Source organism: Sciurus carolinensis, chromosome 5 (assembly GCF_902686445.1).
Source record: "Sciurus carolinensis chromosome 5, mSciCar1.2, whole genome shotgun sequence".
In the NCBI taxonomy this organism is placed as follows: Eukaryota; Metazoa; Chordata; class Mammalia; order Rodentia; family Sciuridae; genus Sciurus; species Sciurus carolinensis.
Genome location: NC_062217.1, coordinates 29,075,255 through 29,089,717, shown reverse-complemented (window position 1 = coordinate 29,089,717; position 14,463 = coordinate 29,075,255). Strand labels below are relative to the sequence as shown.

At 31.8% G+C, this 14,463-nt stretch overlaps 1 protein-coding gene across 1 annotated transcript in view; it reads right to left on the bottom strand.

The window, feature by feature from the left end:
• The window catches only part of Pds5b (PDS5 cohesin associated factor B), a 193,955-nt gene that overhangs the window by 68,458 nt on the left and 111,034 nt on the right, over positions 1-14,463 (bottom strand). Inside the window, 4 exon segments of the mRNA XM_047552945.1 lie at positions 3,576-3,691; positions 5,123-5,262; positions 7,598-7,646; positions 10,957-11,038. Coding sequence (XP_047408901.1) covers positions 3,576-3,691; positions 5,123-5,262; positions 7,598-7,646; positions 10,957-11,038 — 387 coding nt within the window.

The window sequence follows — 14,463 nt, the reverse complement described above, 5'->3', positions numbered from 1 at the left end:
TCAAATATATGACAATCATTTTGTAAATATCCCTTTTCTTTCCTATCCAGTTAGCATGACATGTTAATCTCAGTGCCTACAATACTCTTTGTCTCGTCTCTGTACAAACAAAATATTACCCATTCTTCTCTTTTAGTAAAAGATTACCTCTTAGGAATTGACGCAGAAAAAGCGTTCAACAAAATACAATACCCCTTCAAGCTCAAAACACTAGAAAAAACAGGGATAGTAGAAACATACCTGAACATTGTAAAGGCTATTTATGCTAAGTCCATGGCCAACATCATTCTTAATGGAGAAAAACTGAAACCATTCCCTTTAAAAACAGGAACAAGACAGGGATGTCCTCTTTCACCACTTCTATTCAACATCGTTCTTGAAATACTAGCCAAAGTAATTAGACAGACTAAAGAAATTAAAGGTATACAAATGGAAAAGAGGAACTTAAGCTGTCACTATTTGCTGATGACATGATTCTATATTTAGAGGATCCAAAAAACTCCTCCAGGAAACTTCTAGACCTCATCAATGAATTCAGCAAAATAGCAGGCTGTAAAATCAACACGCATAAATCTAAAGCATTTTTATACACAAGTGACGAAACATCTGAAAGGGAAATGAGGAAAACAACTCCATTTGCAATAGCCTCAAAAAAATAAAATACTTGGGAATCAATTTAACCAAAGAGGTAAAAGATCTCTACAAAGAAAATATAAAACATCGAAGAAAGAAATTGAGAAAGACCTTAGAAGATGGAAAGATCTCCCATGTTCTTGGATAGGCAGAATTAATATTGTCAATGGCTATACTACCAAAAGTGCTATACAGATTCAATGCAATTCCAATTAAAATCCTAATGACGAACCTTACAGAAATAGAGCAAGCAATTATGAAATTCATCTGGAAGAATAAGAAACCCAGAATAGCTAAAGCAATCTTAAGCAGGAAGAGCGAAGCAGGGGGTATCACAATATCAGAACTTCAACTATACTACAAAGCAATAATAACAAAAATGGCATGGTATTGGTACCAAAATAGACAGGTAGATCAATGGTACAGAATAGAGGACATGAACACAAGCCCAAATAAATACAATTTTCTCATACTAGACAAAGGGGCCAAAAATATACAATGGAGAAAAGATAGCCTCTTTAACAAATGGTGCTGGGAAAACTGGAAATTCATATGCAGCAGAATGAAACTAAACCCTTATCTCTCACCCTGCACAAAACTCTACTCAAAATGGATCAAGGACCTCAGAATCAAACCAGAGACCCTGCATCTTATAGAAGAAAAAGTAGGTCCAAATCTTCAACATGTCAGCTTAGGATCAGACTTCCTTAGCAGGACTCCCATAGCACAAGAAATAAAAGCAAGAATCAATAACTGGGATAGATTCAAACTAAAAAGCTTTCTCTCAGCAAAGGAAACTATCAGCAATGTGAAGAGAGAACCTACAGAGTGGGAGAAAATCTTTGCCACTCATACTTCAGATAGAGCACTAATTTCCAGAATATATAAAGAACTCAAAAAACTTTACACCAAGAATACAAATAACCCAATCAACGAATGGGCTAAGGAAATGAACAGACACGTCACAGAAGAAGATCTACAAGCAATCAACAGATATATGAGAAAATGTTCAACATCTCTAGTAATAAGAGAAATGCAAATCAAAACTACCCTAAGATTCCATCTCACCCCAATTAGAATGGCGATCATCAAGAATACAAGCAACAACAGGTGTTGGCGAGGATGTGGGGAGAAAGGTACACTCATACATTGCTGGTGGGGCTGCAAATTGGTGCAGTCACTCTGGAAAGCAGTGTGGAGATTCCTTAGAAAACTTAGAATGGAACCACCATTTGACCCAGCTATTCCACTCCTTGGCCTATACCCAAAGGATTTAAAATCAGCATACTACAGAGATACAGCCACATCAATGTTCATAGCTGCTCAATTCACAATAGCCAGATTGTGGAACCAACCTAGATGTCCTTCAATTGATGAATGGATAAAGAGACTGTTATATAAATACAATGGAATATTACTCAGCCATAAAGAATGATAAAATTATGGCATTTGCAGGCAAATGGATGAAACTGGAGAATATCATGCTAAGTGAGATAAGCCAATCTCAAAAAAAACAAAAGACGAATGATCTCGCTGATAAGTGGATGATGACACATAATGGGGGGTGGGAGGGGGGCAAGAATGGAGGAAGGAGGGACTGTATAGAGGGAAAAGAGGGGTGGGAGGGGTGGGGGGAAGGAAAAAATAACAGAATGAATCAAACACCATTACCCTATGTAAATGTATGATTATACCATTGGTATGCCTTTACTTCATGTACAAACAGAAAAACATGTATCCCATTTGTTTACTTTAAAAATAAATTGAAAAAAAAAAATTACCTCTTAGGGATATCCTTTTTCAGTCAACAAAACATCCCCAAAGAGACTTTATGACAAGTCATTAGTATTATTTTAGATTTTAATATGCACTCCCAAAGGGCACTACAGATGACTAATAAGTCAATATGCTATATTTTTAAAATATTTTTTTAGTTGCAGGTGGACACAATACCTTCATTTTTTTATTTATTTACTTTTTGTGGTGCTGAGGATCAAACCCAATGCCTCACATGTGCTAGGCAAGCAATCTACCGATGAGCCACAACCCCAACCCCAGTATGCTATATTTTTAAAAGTACTTGTTCACAAAATATTTTAAATATTTTAAGGAAAAGTCCAGGAGGAAGTTCTGTCAACATTTCACAAAAGGGAAAGCAAACAAAAAAAGAAAGAATTTTTGAAGATGTCACAGATGTTATCAAGCCTCAACTTTGGGGAGGGGGGGCACAGTAACCAGGGATTGAACTTTGAGGCATTTAACTGCTTAGTCACATTCCCAGCCCCCTTTTAATTTTTTTTTTTTTTTTTTTTCTGAGGCAGGGTCTTGCTAAAAGTTGCTTAGGGCCCCACTAAGTTGCTGAGGCTGGCTTTGAACTTGCAATCCTCCTACGTCAGCCTCCCGAGAGGATAGGCTTACAGTCATGTACCACTGCAACTGGATCAAAGTTGAAACTTTAAATGAGAGTTGTTTTAAAAACACTTTCAATTCTCACATACTTGTGAAAATACCTCATATGTTCCTTCAAAACAAATTCAACTAGTTTTCCTTTCCTGAGGCTGTAACTAAAATTTATGCTACTTAATTTATCTATGGAAGTTAACAAAAGAGGCATTCCTGGTATACTATTAACATATAATACTAGGCTTGGATCGACAATTTCTCATATAATTTGAACCAATGCATAAAATTAAAATAAAAAAGAAGAAAAACTAAATAAAGATATACACAGATGAGTGCACATGTGTATATATGTAAATACAGAAGTTGTGTGTGTGTGTGTGTGTGTGTGTGTGTGTATGTATACAGGAGCAAATTTATATAAGTATACATAAATGAGTAGTTAGTTTGGTGCCTTGCATATAGCAGTACTCAATAGTCATTCACCTACTAAATGCATGAGTGAATAGTAATGAAAACTTAGTATTTTTGTATATGAATACCTGATAGATTCAGTATCTATGTGCACAGGTGCTATCCTCTCCAAGAGAAACTTGATCATTTCCAGGAAAGGATTTGTAGGCTGTTTAGGGTTGCCCAACTTCTTAGTTATTTCACGCTGTAATGCAGAGTTTTAAAATATCACAAAAATGTTTAAACAAATCATTACATTGTAATATTAAGAGTTTACAAATAATTAAAACCATGTAGTACTGGTGCTGCAATAAACAAATCAATAAGAACTGAACATGTCAAAAATTATTAAAAACTAGATTAAGAATTAAGTATATGACAAAGGTAACATTTCAAGTAAATAGGAAAAGTGTAGATTACTCAGTGTAACATATTAAAATAACTGAAGATAAATTTGGAACAAAAACAAAGATCCCTATATCATGTTGTTTACCAAAAATAGTCCAGAAGGATAAAAATATAAAATAAAACCAAGGATCAGTAGACACACTAACTTTAGCAAGCTTATCAGGGGTACTTGTTCCAAAACTACAGATTCTGGGACCTCTTTCTGAAAATTCTACTTAGTTAACCTGGGGCAGAACCAAGAATCATCTTTCTCTAAAAAACAGCTCAGAAGATACATGAATAACAGATTAAGAAAAACTGACAATAGTAAATATTTTTCACTGACTTTTGATAGAATGAGATTTTGTAATCAGGACACCAAAGGCAAAAACCATAAGGCATATACTGTTAGTCCCAGCTAGATAAAAATAGAAATTATGATACATAAAGAACATCATAAAATCAAAGGGGAAACTACAACTGATAGAAAATTATTCGTAACTTAACAGACAATGCCATATAAGGAACTAACAAATCAATAAATACCATTCCACAAAAATAGGCAAAGATTATAAACATGCAATTCACAAAAGATGCATGAGTAGCTAAGAAATTTATGGAAAAAAAGATGACCAGATGACTAGCAACCAACAAATACAAATTCTATTAAAACAACTATGTTTTTGTTGGTTTTTATTGAGTTTTGTTTCTAGTGATGATATGGCCAATATTATGAAAGAGAAGATAATCGCTCTCATCACTGGCAGTTAGTGAAAATGATCAGTTTTAGAAAAATTTACCAATACACATTGAAGATTTTTAAAATAGTCCTTTAAGTCACGCAATATGTATGTCGAAGAATTTGTAATAAAGGATCAAGAATTTGCAAAAATATTTAGTTACAGAGATACTATACAGCTCTTTGCATTAATCAAAAAATGGGAAATATCTAAACATATAACAAAGTGGATTATTTAGTAAATCATGGTATACACATTCAACATAGTTATTTAATATAGTTGACAAAATAATTAAAATGTTTAACTATATATATAATGATTTCATTTTGGAATACACACCATGACATTAATAACATTTATCTAATAGAGGGATTAGAGTTTATTTGTATTGTTACTTATGTGACATTTTCTAAATTTCATATAATAAATGGAAATTACTCTTTAAAGTGGAGGGAGGGAACAGAAACTATCTGAGGTGTTTTTCAGACATTATTTCTTTCTCTCCTTACCACACAACCTTCAGCCTGTTTGCAGGAGCATGTTGGACTAACAAGTACTTCTAATTGTTTCCTTATTTTCTCATCATCTTCTAACACTTGTGTGAATTTCTTCATGAAATCCTGAGCCTTACCAGGATCTGGCAAATTTCCTTAAAATAAATAAAAATTTAGTTAAAATACATTTTTAAATTTCTTAAGATTATAAAAGATCAATACTTTTCATTTATTTTGTTATTTTGATTAATAATCCTTGTTCAGTTTAGTTCAATAAAATAAACTGTGAAGCACCATCAACAGTCAATTTTCACAAATAAAATTTGCTTTCTATAAATATAAAACAGGATCACTATGAAGAAACTGCTACACAGGAAGTGACTACACTACACTGGCTATTTCTAAGTAACTTCTTATAGTATTTAAAGATCACAGTCAACCTGAATAATACCAATTTTATTAGTGTTCCTCAGGTTTGTTGCCCATATTGTTCTCTTCAACTTCATAGCAAGAGATATATCGCCAAGATAACATGTAAACTATTATAGATAAACTATTATATTGTATTTCCATGTTTACTGTTATGCCAATCCAGAGAAAATTCATATACATGTACTTGGTATCTGGAACTGACATATAATGAATAAGCTGTTCCCAGTGTTACTGTTGGATATGTTATTACCATATGAGAAGGGATGAGTTTTGTACAAGACTTCATATTACTCTAATGAGTCTTGTGTATCAAAACACCTATGAGAACTAATAAAATGTTGATCCTAGTCTGTTTTTTTTTTTGTTTTGTTTTGTTTTTTTGGTTATTTTTTTCCCCCTGGCTATTTAACTGCTAAAGACTAGAACAAAAATTATAAAACTGGGTATAGAAAAGTAGCAGAAATTCAGTCTTCGAGTTCACACATTCTAAAATTATATATTAACTCTTAGCAAGAATGATTGAATAACTAAATGTAGAAAGAATACATTAATAAATTAATCCTCCTAAGTACAGGCTATATGATCTTTTCATGTTTTCTATGTGAGAAAAAATTCATTGCAAAGAAAGGGCACCATATGTTAGTACAACAGATAAAACACAAGTGCTTACAGAAGACAAACTAAACGTTTGTGTAAGTTTTAAGCAATAAGCTTGAGTATGTATTAAGAACCCGAAGGGAAGTTGGAACACTGCTAGTGCAGTACTTTACAAACTGATCCAAACATCACTAGCAATTCACTGGAGTGTAATGGTATTCAGAAAAAGGTAGTATTGTTTTTAAATAGTTTTGGAAAATGTCATTTTACAGCCCTTTCCGAACAGGCATCACATTAAAGGGGCAGGAGAGATGCAAAAGGGAGAGAGAGGGAAGATGGAGGGGAAGAGAGAGAAAACGAAACAAAAAACCATAAAGTCAGCATTATATAAATATTATCTGATCATACAACTCTTTCTTTGTCACAACAGCCTTAACACCTACAGGATACTAGCTTTCCTCAAACAGAAACTGAAAAATATTGTATTTGCTGGAAGAAAATGGACAGGGGGAAAAAAAACAGAAAGAATACAGGTGATGATCTCCTTAAGAGGAGTAGCATATACTATCTAACCAAACTCCTGAGGAATAGTGATTAAAAAGCAATAGCATAAAACTATTTACTATAATTGCAAAAAGAACTGAAAACTAGTTTATCTACCCAGGTTTGAAATATATTTCAGTCTTAAAATATCTACTCACACTAAAACTCCAATCACTTAACCTAAAACACAGTAAATTAAGTCACTGCACTCTTCAATGTCTTAGCATTACTTCCACACACATCTTGCAATATTCAGCATTTCAAATCCATCTTAAGATCTCTTCATTACCATCAAGTGGAAGTTCAGTAGACTCATTCTGCCAGATATTTCTGATTACCTCTCTGATTAACCCATCTGCTATACATAGTGATGTTGAGGTGGGAGGAAAAGCAAATCACCACAAAAATAGCTATTTCCATACTCTTGCTTTAAATAAAGATGTGCAACACATCTTTTGTATTTACTGTTCAATGCAATTAAATAACATTCATTGAGCATCACTTAAAACAAAAAAAGCAAATAAATATTTTTTCAAAGAAACTGTCATGTAGTCATTGGGCATATCTTTCAGTCTCAATTTTCACTCAGTGTGAAATTAGATTCATTAAATTCACATTTTATGAAAAGCAAGCAACAGCACAACACTAAAGTGCATATAATGATTTAAGTGAATTCTCAAAAATAAACTTATGCAATAAGTCCTTTCTCCAACTCATGCTCACACAAAAGAAAATCTGAAATGCTATATAATATGCAAAGTAAAAATCAGAAAAAAAAAAAGGAAAGCTGAGTTGTCTGTTGAATATCAAGTAACAATGTATTAATCATGTGTTATATTTTCAAAGCCTAAAATGAAACAAATTATAAGAATTACTTCAATTAAATCTAAAATTTTATATAGATTTAAAATAACTTACTTGTAATAACCATCACTTTTGAAAATATGGCCTTGACACTGGCATCTGTCTGTAAATCACAAAAAAATTCAAAATTAAAATATGGCCTGACAAGAATCTATATTACAATCTTCAAAAAATTAGGTAAGCATAACCTAGTAATGCTGCAGTCCCATGCCCTTACCACAACTATATCCTTCCTTTTTTTTTTTTTTTTTTCCTGTCTTACTGGGGATTGAATCCAAAGGAGCTTTATCATTTACCACTAAGCTCCATCTCCAGCTCTATTTATTTTATTTTGAGACAGAATGTCACTAAGTTGATGAGATTGGCCTTGAACTTGTAATTCTCCAAGTTACTGGGATTACAGGTGTGTGCCACCACTCCCAGGCTACTGTATCCTCCTTTAGCTATTTTTAAATCCTAGATGAACTAGGTGGGAGATAGACATGAACTTGTTTTCCACTGTCATCACCGCTTACTTCACCCTGATCTGTCAATTCTCAATTAAAAAACTGACTACTACATAGTATTTTTTGGACAGGTAGATATTTTGCAATTTTAGAGCTGAAAGAAAGGGGTATGTTTTGGAAGGAAAACAAAATTGAAAACTAGTTAGTTTTCAAGATTTTAGACCTATTTTAAATAAAAAGTTGATACATGCATAAATCTCAAATGACTTGAGGTTTCTCAGGCATAGTCATAAAGCTTATGGCAAAGACATTGGAAAAAGACAATTAAAAAGATGTTTTTATGGTTTCTAGATATGGGTTTTAACAAGGAAGTGTAATTTCACTGAATAAATGTGCTCACTACATTTTACTGCACATACATTCATGTACTATTGCATGTAAAGTCACATATATAAAAAGACTGGTAACTATCCAATATATATATTGACAGTGTCATATTTTATAAAACCAAAAATATGTTATTGATAAATTTTATTTAAAATACTAAGTTATAGAAATATTGCTTTAAAGGCAATAAAACAAATAAACCATCCCTATGAAGGAGGTAGCTAAAAGGAAGTGAGAGATAAAGCATAATAAAGTACAAGAATTAACTCCCAAATATTTGGAATTTAAAGTACTGAACAATGATACTTTAAAAAACACAAAATTTATATTGTTTGACTTAGGGAGAAAAGAGACTGTGCTAGGCTTTCTACAAGTTGATTCACATGAAATAGAAAGTACACCAACAAAAGTGCAATAATAGAAATTAAAAAGTCACTTTTAGGGCTAGGGAGATAGCTCAGTTGGTAGAGTGCTTGCCTTGCAAGTACAACTGGGTTCAATCCCCAGTACCGTGTTTAAAAAAAAAAAAAAAAAAAAAAAAGGCTACTTTTGACTAACACTGAGCAAATCAACTCAGTTCAATGAAGTAGAAGGGCTATGTGGCTGAGCCAAAAATTTAAAACTGGCTTACTCAGATGAATAATGAAGAAAGTCAAAAAAAAAAAAAAAAACCACTAATTGTTAAATATTTAAATCTTCCTGGTAAAAAATAGGGAAATATAAATACCCAAAATTCAAGCATACCTTTGTATTTTTTCTAACTTTAATTAAGTTATGTCTATTATAATTTTTAGTATGAATAATCAGAGAGAAACTACTAATTCTTCTCACAACACAACTCCTCTGGAGTACTATCCTCCTCCATTTGTTTCCTCTTCAATCCCACTGTGAATTCCTACTTGACAATTATTATGAGACAAAGTAGAAAAAAACTAAGCACTGCAAATGAATTGAGACTTTATGATTTCATATATGACTAAGTAAAAAAGTTATGAGACCCTTTCAAGTTTTTATCAAGAGGCAAGATAAGGAAGTCCAACTAAATAAATAAAATCTGAAGAGACTCAGAGTCAAAAGCAAACTTATACTTGATTAAAATCTCACAAATCATGAGCAACATGATGTGAATATGATCTACACAATTAACATAATGCCTGGCTGCTATTATGACTTCAACGATGCACCAAAATCAAGAATTCTATACACATAAATATAAGAACATCTCATATTTTTAAATAACATTGTTGCATGTTTGGCCAGAAGGAAGTATATTAATATTGCTCAAAGTAACAGGCAGTTAACTCAGAGATTACTCACTGAAACACAATGACTTACTGCATTATAAGGTTCACTGAAACACATGCTGATTGAAATAATTTAACTAGGGTTCAGAAAAAGAAAAATCACTTAATTGGTTTTTAAGTCATTTATTATAAGGGAAAACATATTCCAACAGGTTCAATATACTCAACAATCATAGAAGATAGGTTATATGTTCAATATAACATAAAGAGGATATTGTTAGCCTACAAAACAAAAGGGGCTAGGGTTGTGGCTCAGTGGTAGAGAGCTTGCCTAGCATGTGTAAGGCACTAGGTTCAATTCTCAGCACTGCATATAAATAAATAAAATAAAGATCCATTAACAACTAAAAATATTTTTTTTAAATACTACTCAGACATAAGCTTCAGTTAGGCAAACAAATGGTACAATATCTTTGAAACCTTCAAACCACACTTAAGGGTTTTTTAAAAAATGAAAGGATCACTATAAATATCTAAAACAACTACTGCTAATTTATGGATTTATAAAGCAATTGGTCAAATTAACCCAAACTGGAAATTTTCTCCCTTTAGATAAAACAATACTGCTTTATTGACTATCCAGAAATATGAGGTTTGTGTGATGAAAGGGCCTGGGGAAATCACTGTGGACTGAGGAAGAATAAAAAAATAATACTGCTGTTTTCCCTCAATGCAATTTAAAATAACCAGGTACAAGGCACTGTGTTTTGGATGAATTATACGGGTCTACCTAATACTGAATCATTCTAAATGCCTAAAAATAAAATGATACTTTATTATATGAATACCATCATTTAACTATATTTAAGAGATGTTCATAACACTTTAAAATCACTATAATATTAATTAGAAGTAAAAATACAAAGATACTGTACTATAATTACATGGATTATTAGGATTAAAATCCTAAGAGCATACAAAGATGTGGGGAGTATTAGTGTGGCAAAATAAAAGGGTAATTTTATTCCATTTTTTAAACTTTCAATAATGCTGAGTTATGGTCTATTTCTTTAAAGATAACAAAAATTCTTAATTTTGAACACACAGAAGCACATTCTCTTTTTTGGTGACTATCCCCTTTTGCAAATAAACACTTAAACTTTTTTCTATATAAGTTTCTTTAAAATTACAGCTAATTTAGGAATCATAAGTTATATCTATATTCAGAACTGTTTCAGAGAGTTAACACAAAGCAGCAAAGATAAACAGCAACTAAAATTGTGTATTTTACAAAACTTAACATCAATGGGAATTTTTTCTTTAAAATTTAGCTTACTTTAGGTTGCTTAATTAAGTCAAGCAAATCCTTTACTTGATGTCGGAGCAGATTTTGACATTTCCACATTTCATTCAATGCTCTAAAAAACACAAACATACAAAATAGGTTAAAAAAATCTTTCCAGAATGATCTGAATACATAACTATTAAAAAAAGGTTCAAGGGCTGGGGCTAGCTCAGTGGTAGAGCGCTTGCCTCGAACATGTGAGGCACTGGGTTCAATCCTCAGCAACACATTAAAAAAAAAAAAAAAAGAATAAATAAAGATATTGTGTCCATCTATAACTTTAAAAATATTTTTTTAAAAAAGTTTCAAATTACCAAAGATGACAGAGGTAAAATTCACAGGACTTAGCAAATGATGATGTATAGCAGAAAAGTGGGAATCAAATATAACAATAATAAAGAATAGGATCAAAAGAAGAGATTCACAGTGGTTGTGTTTTACTTTGTCTAAAAATAAGCAATATTAATATTTATGATTAATGAGAGCACATTTGTAAGCTAAGGAGTATGAATTAATTGGAGAGATTATAAATTTAATAAAGGAATAAATGAAGAAGAAAGGTCCGTAGAAGGTAGAATGAAATAGAGTCAAAAGACATAAACAGAAAAGAGATATCACTATGAGAAAATGGGGATACTTTTTCCTAAAACGGGTATTGTATTTAAACTTTAAATTGACAGGAATTATTTACGCTAAGTCAATATTCTTTTAATTTGGCAAAATTCTGATGTCCTCCTAATAAGTGTCTTTTTCTTAGGCAAAAATTTAAATTTAAAAAAACTTGGGTAATTTTTAAACAGATATGTAAATCAAAGAACAATTAGTATTAACAATACATTAAGTTATGGAATATCAAAGTCACACACTTTTAAATTTTAAAAGGAAATTTTTCAAAAAACAAATATTTTTCATTGGTTTATTTTTAATTATCTACACTTCCATCAACCTCAATTACCACACACACAAAGCACTGCCAGATAAGTAAAAAAAAAAAAAATACAAAGCATATAAAACAGCTCTATTTCCTTTGATAGAAAGAAAATTGTTTAATTTTCCATTCTCTCATTTAAAACATTTTTAAATGCCTTTGGATTTCTTACAGGCAATAACTAGTTTGAATTTGGAAACTTAAAAATTTCTGTACTGCAGTCACTTTAAAATGATACAAAGCAACAGTATTAGGGCATTTTCAACTTAGAATGTAAAAATTTAAACAGTTAATACTTTATTATTATTTTCAAGTTATTAAAATTTCATGAAGTTTCATTGGCATAATTTATTAATATATAGTGAAAGCAAAATATCCATTCTCCAGCAGACTGTAAAAGCCTAAAAACTGCGTAAATTACATAATTAAAATATAACTTTCAAGGAAGCAAGTAGTCATCTGTGAAATTACTTCTGAAATCCAAAGTCAATGCACTCTCTTTCATATAACTCATCATTACTTACAATTTCTGAAAGACTGGATGCTGAAACTTGCTTTCACTTAAAACAAAGAGGAAATTATTTAACCTATTAAGTTACTTATTTATTAAAGATGAAATCTCAAGCAATTCTAAAGCTCATTATAAGCTATGATAACTATAGTAGAAATTAAAAAGTGACCATCATTGTCTAAGAATTCATATAAAACATATATAGGGGAACTGTTCTCTCAAGTATTTTTATGCAATCACTAAACAGCAGTTTGTTCTTGTTTATTGCCTATCTAAATTGCCTTTCTTCTGATAGGGAAAAAAAACAGCTATACTAGGAGAAGCAATATTACACTAGGAAAAATCCATTTATTTTTTTCTTAGTCTAAATCCAATTTGTCACTTAAATGTGAAAACTCTGGGTAGAACCTGGATACTCTTGTTTGTTATGTTGTTAGATGGCATTCTAAACAGTCAATTCCCTTATCAGGTGCTCCTACTGTCATACCAGAAGTTTGCATCCACTCAAAGAAAAAGACAGCTACCACTGGCTTTCAGTCAGAGAACTGTCCAGATGAAGAGAACCTCTCTTCCTATCTTCTGCTCCCAGTTGGGCAAGTCATCCTTCAGACTCAGAAGTACAAAATTGTCTAGATGAGAACCAACTCAATGAAAAGAAGATCACAACTAAGAGATGTGATACCAACCCCTACTCTCCTCATGAACAGAAGTTCTGGGAAACATGTGGGAGGTGGAGATACACACCATTATTAGATGGTACTCAAACTTGCCTCTTTTTCAATAATCAAGATATTTCATTTACTTTGGATTATCCAAAATTTGGTTCTTATCAAAAAGTCTAACATTTAGGAAATATTTTATCTTCCCCCAAACAAAATAGTCATAGAACAAAAGATTTGGTTCTTTCAACAAGAAGAAAGAATCCTTAACAAATAAGTTCTCCCCAAGAACCTGCCTGCCAAGCAGTTATTTTTAAGGCCTTTCTGGCTTAAGTACAGGTCATACATTTAAACACCTTCTGGGCTAGAATGGTAATTTAAATAGATAAAGACAGGTGTTACAATATACGGTGGTAAAAGTATGATAATATTAGAACATTAATAGACCATAAAGCTAAGAAAAGATCAGTATTATCAGTACTCAGGAAAATTAAAGATAAAATTAGATACTCAAAAAATTAGCAAAAAATTTAAGATGTCTGATAATATGCAAGAGAATGTAGAAAATCAGAAACCATTGGTAGGAGTACAAAGTAGCATCAATTCAATACTAATTTATAATGATGAAAATAAACACACTCTACAATTCTATTCCTAACTATACACCAGTGATTCAAAACCCTGACTGCATATTAGAATCTCCTCAATGTTTTCCTGAAAACTTCAATGCCCAGACTGTCTTCTAGACAAATTTAATGTGAAGCTTTTAAGGAGAGATATAGGTGTCAGTATTGTCTAAACCTCTCAAGGTGATTCCAAAATGTAGCTAAATTTAAGGGAAATATGTATTATACCATAGAGAAACCCTAGCAGGCATGCACTAAACTTTATTCTTAATATTACTATTTGAAATAGTTTTTAAAAAGAAAGGAAGGACGGGCTGGGAGTGTATAGCTCAGTGGTAGAGTGCTTGCCTGGAAAGTACAAGGTCTTGGGTTCAATTCCCAACACCACAAAAAGAAATAACACAAATGTCCATCCTCTCCATTGACAAGTTTCCAATGTCAAAAAAATGGAATAAAATCATGGATTAATGATATTATGTAATTCTACACCAGAGTGAATAAATGATCCATCACTCTTTATATTATAGAGATCAATCTTGAAACCTATATTATAGATCAATCTTGAAACACAAGAGTTAAAAGTCATTGAAGACCATACACAAAATTCGATTTTCATCATGTTCAAAAACATGCATAAACATATTATTAATGGATACCTACATACATACACATACAAAGCTGTATTTTATAGGAGATGAGAAAAAAAAAGAGACTAGAGGTTATCTCTGGGAGGAAGACAGGAAGATGGAAGGGCAAAGATTTCACAGGTTGGGT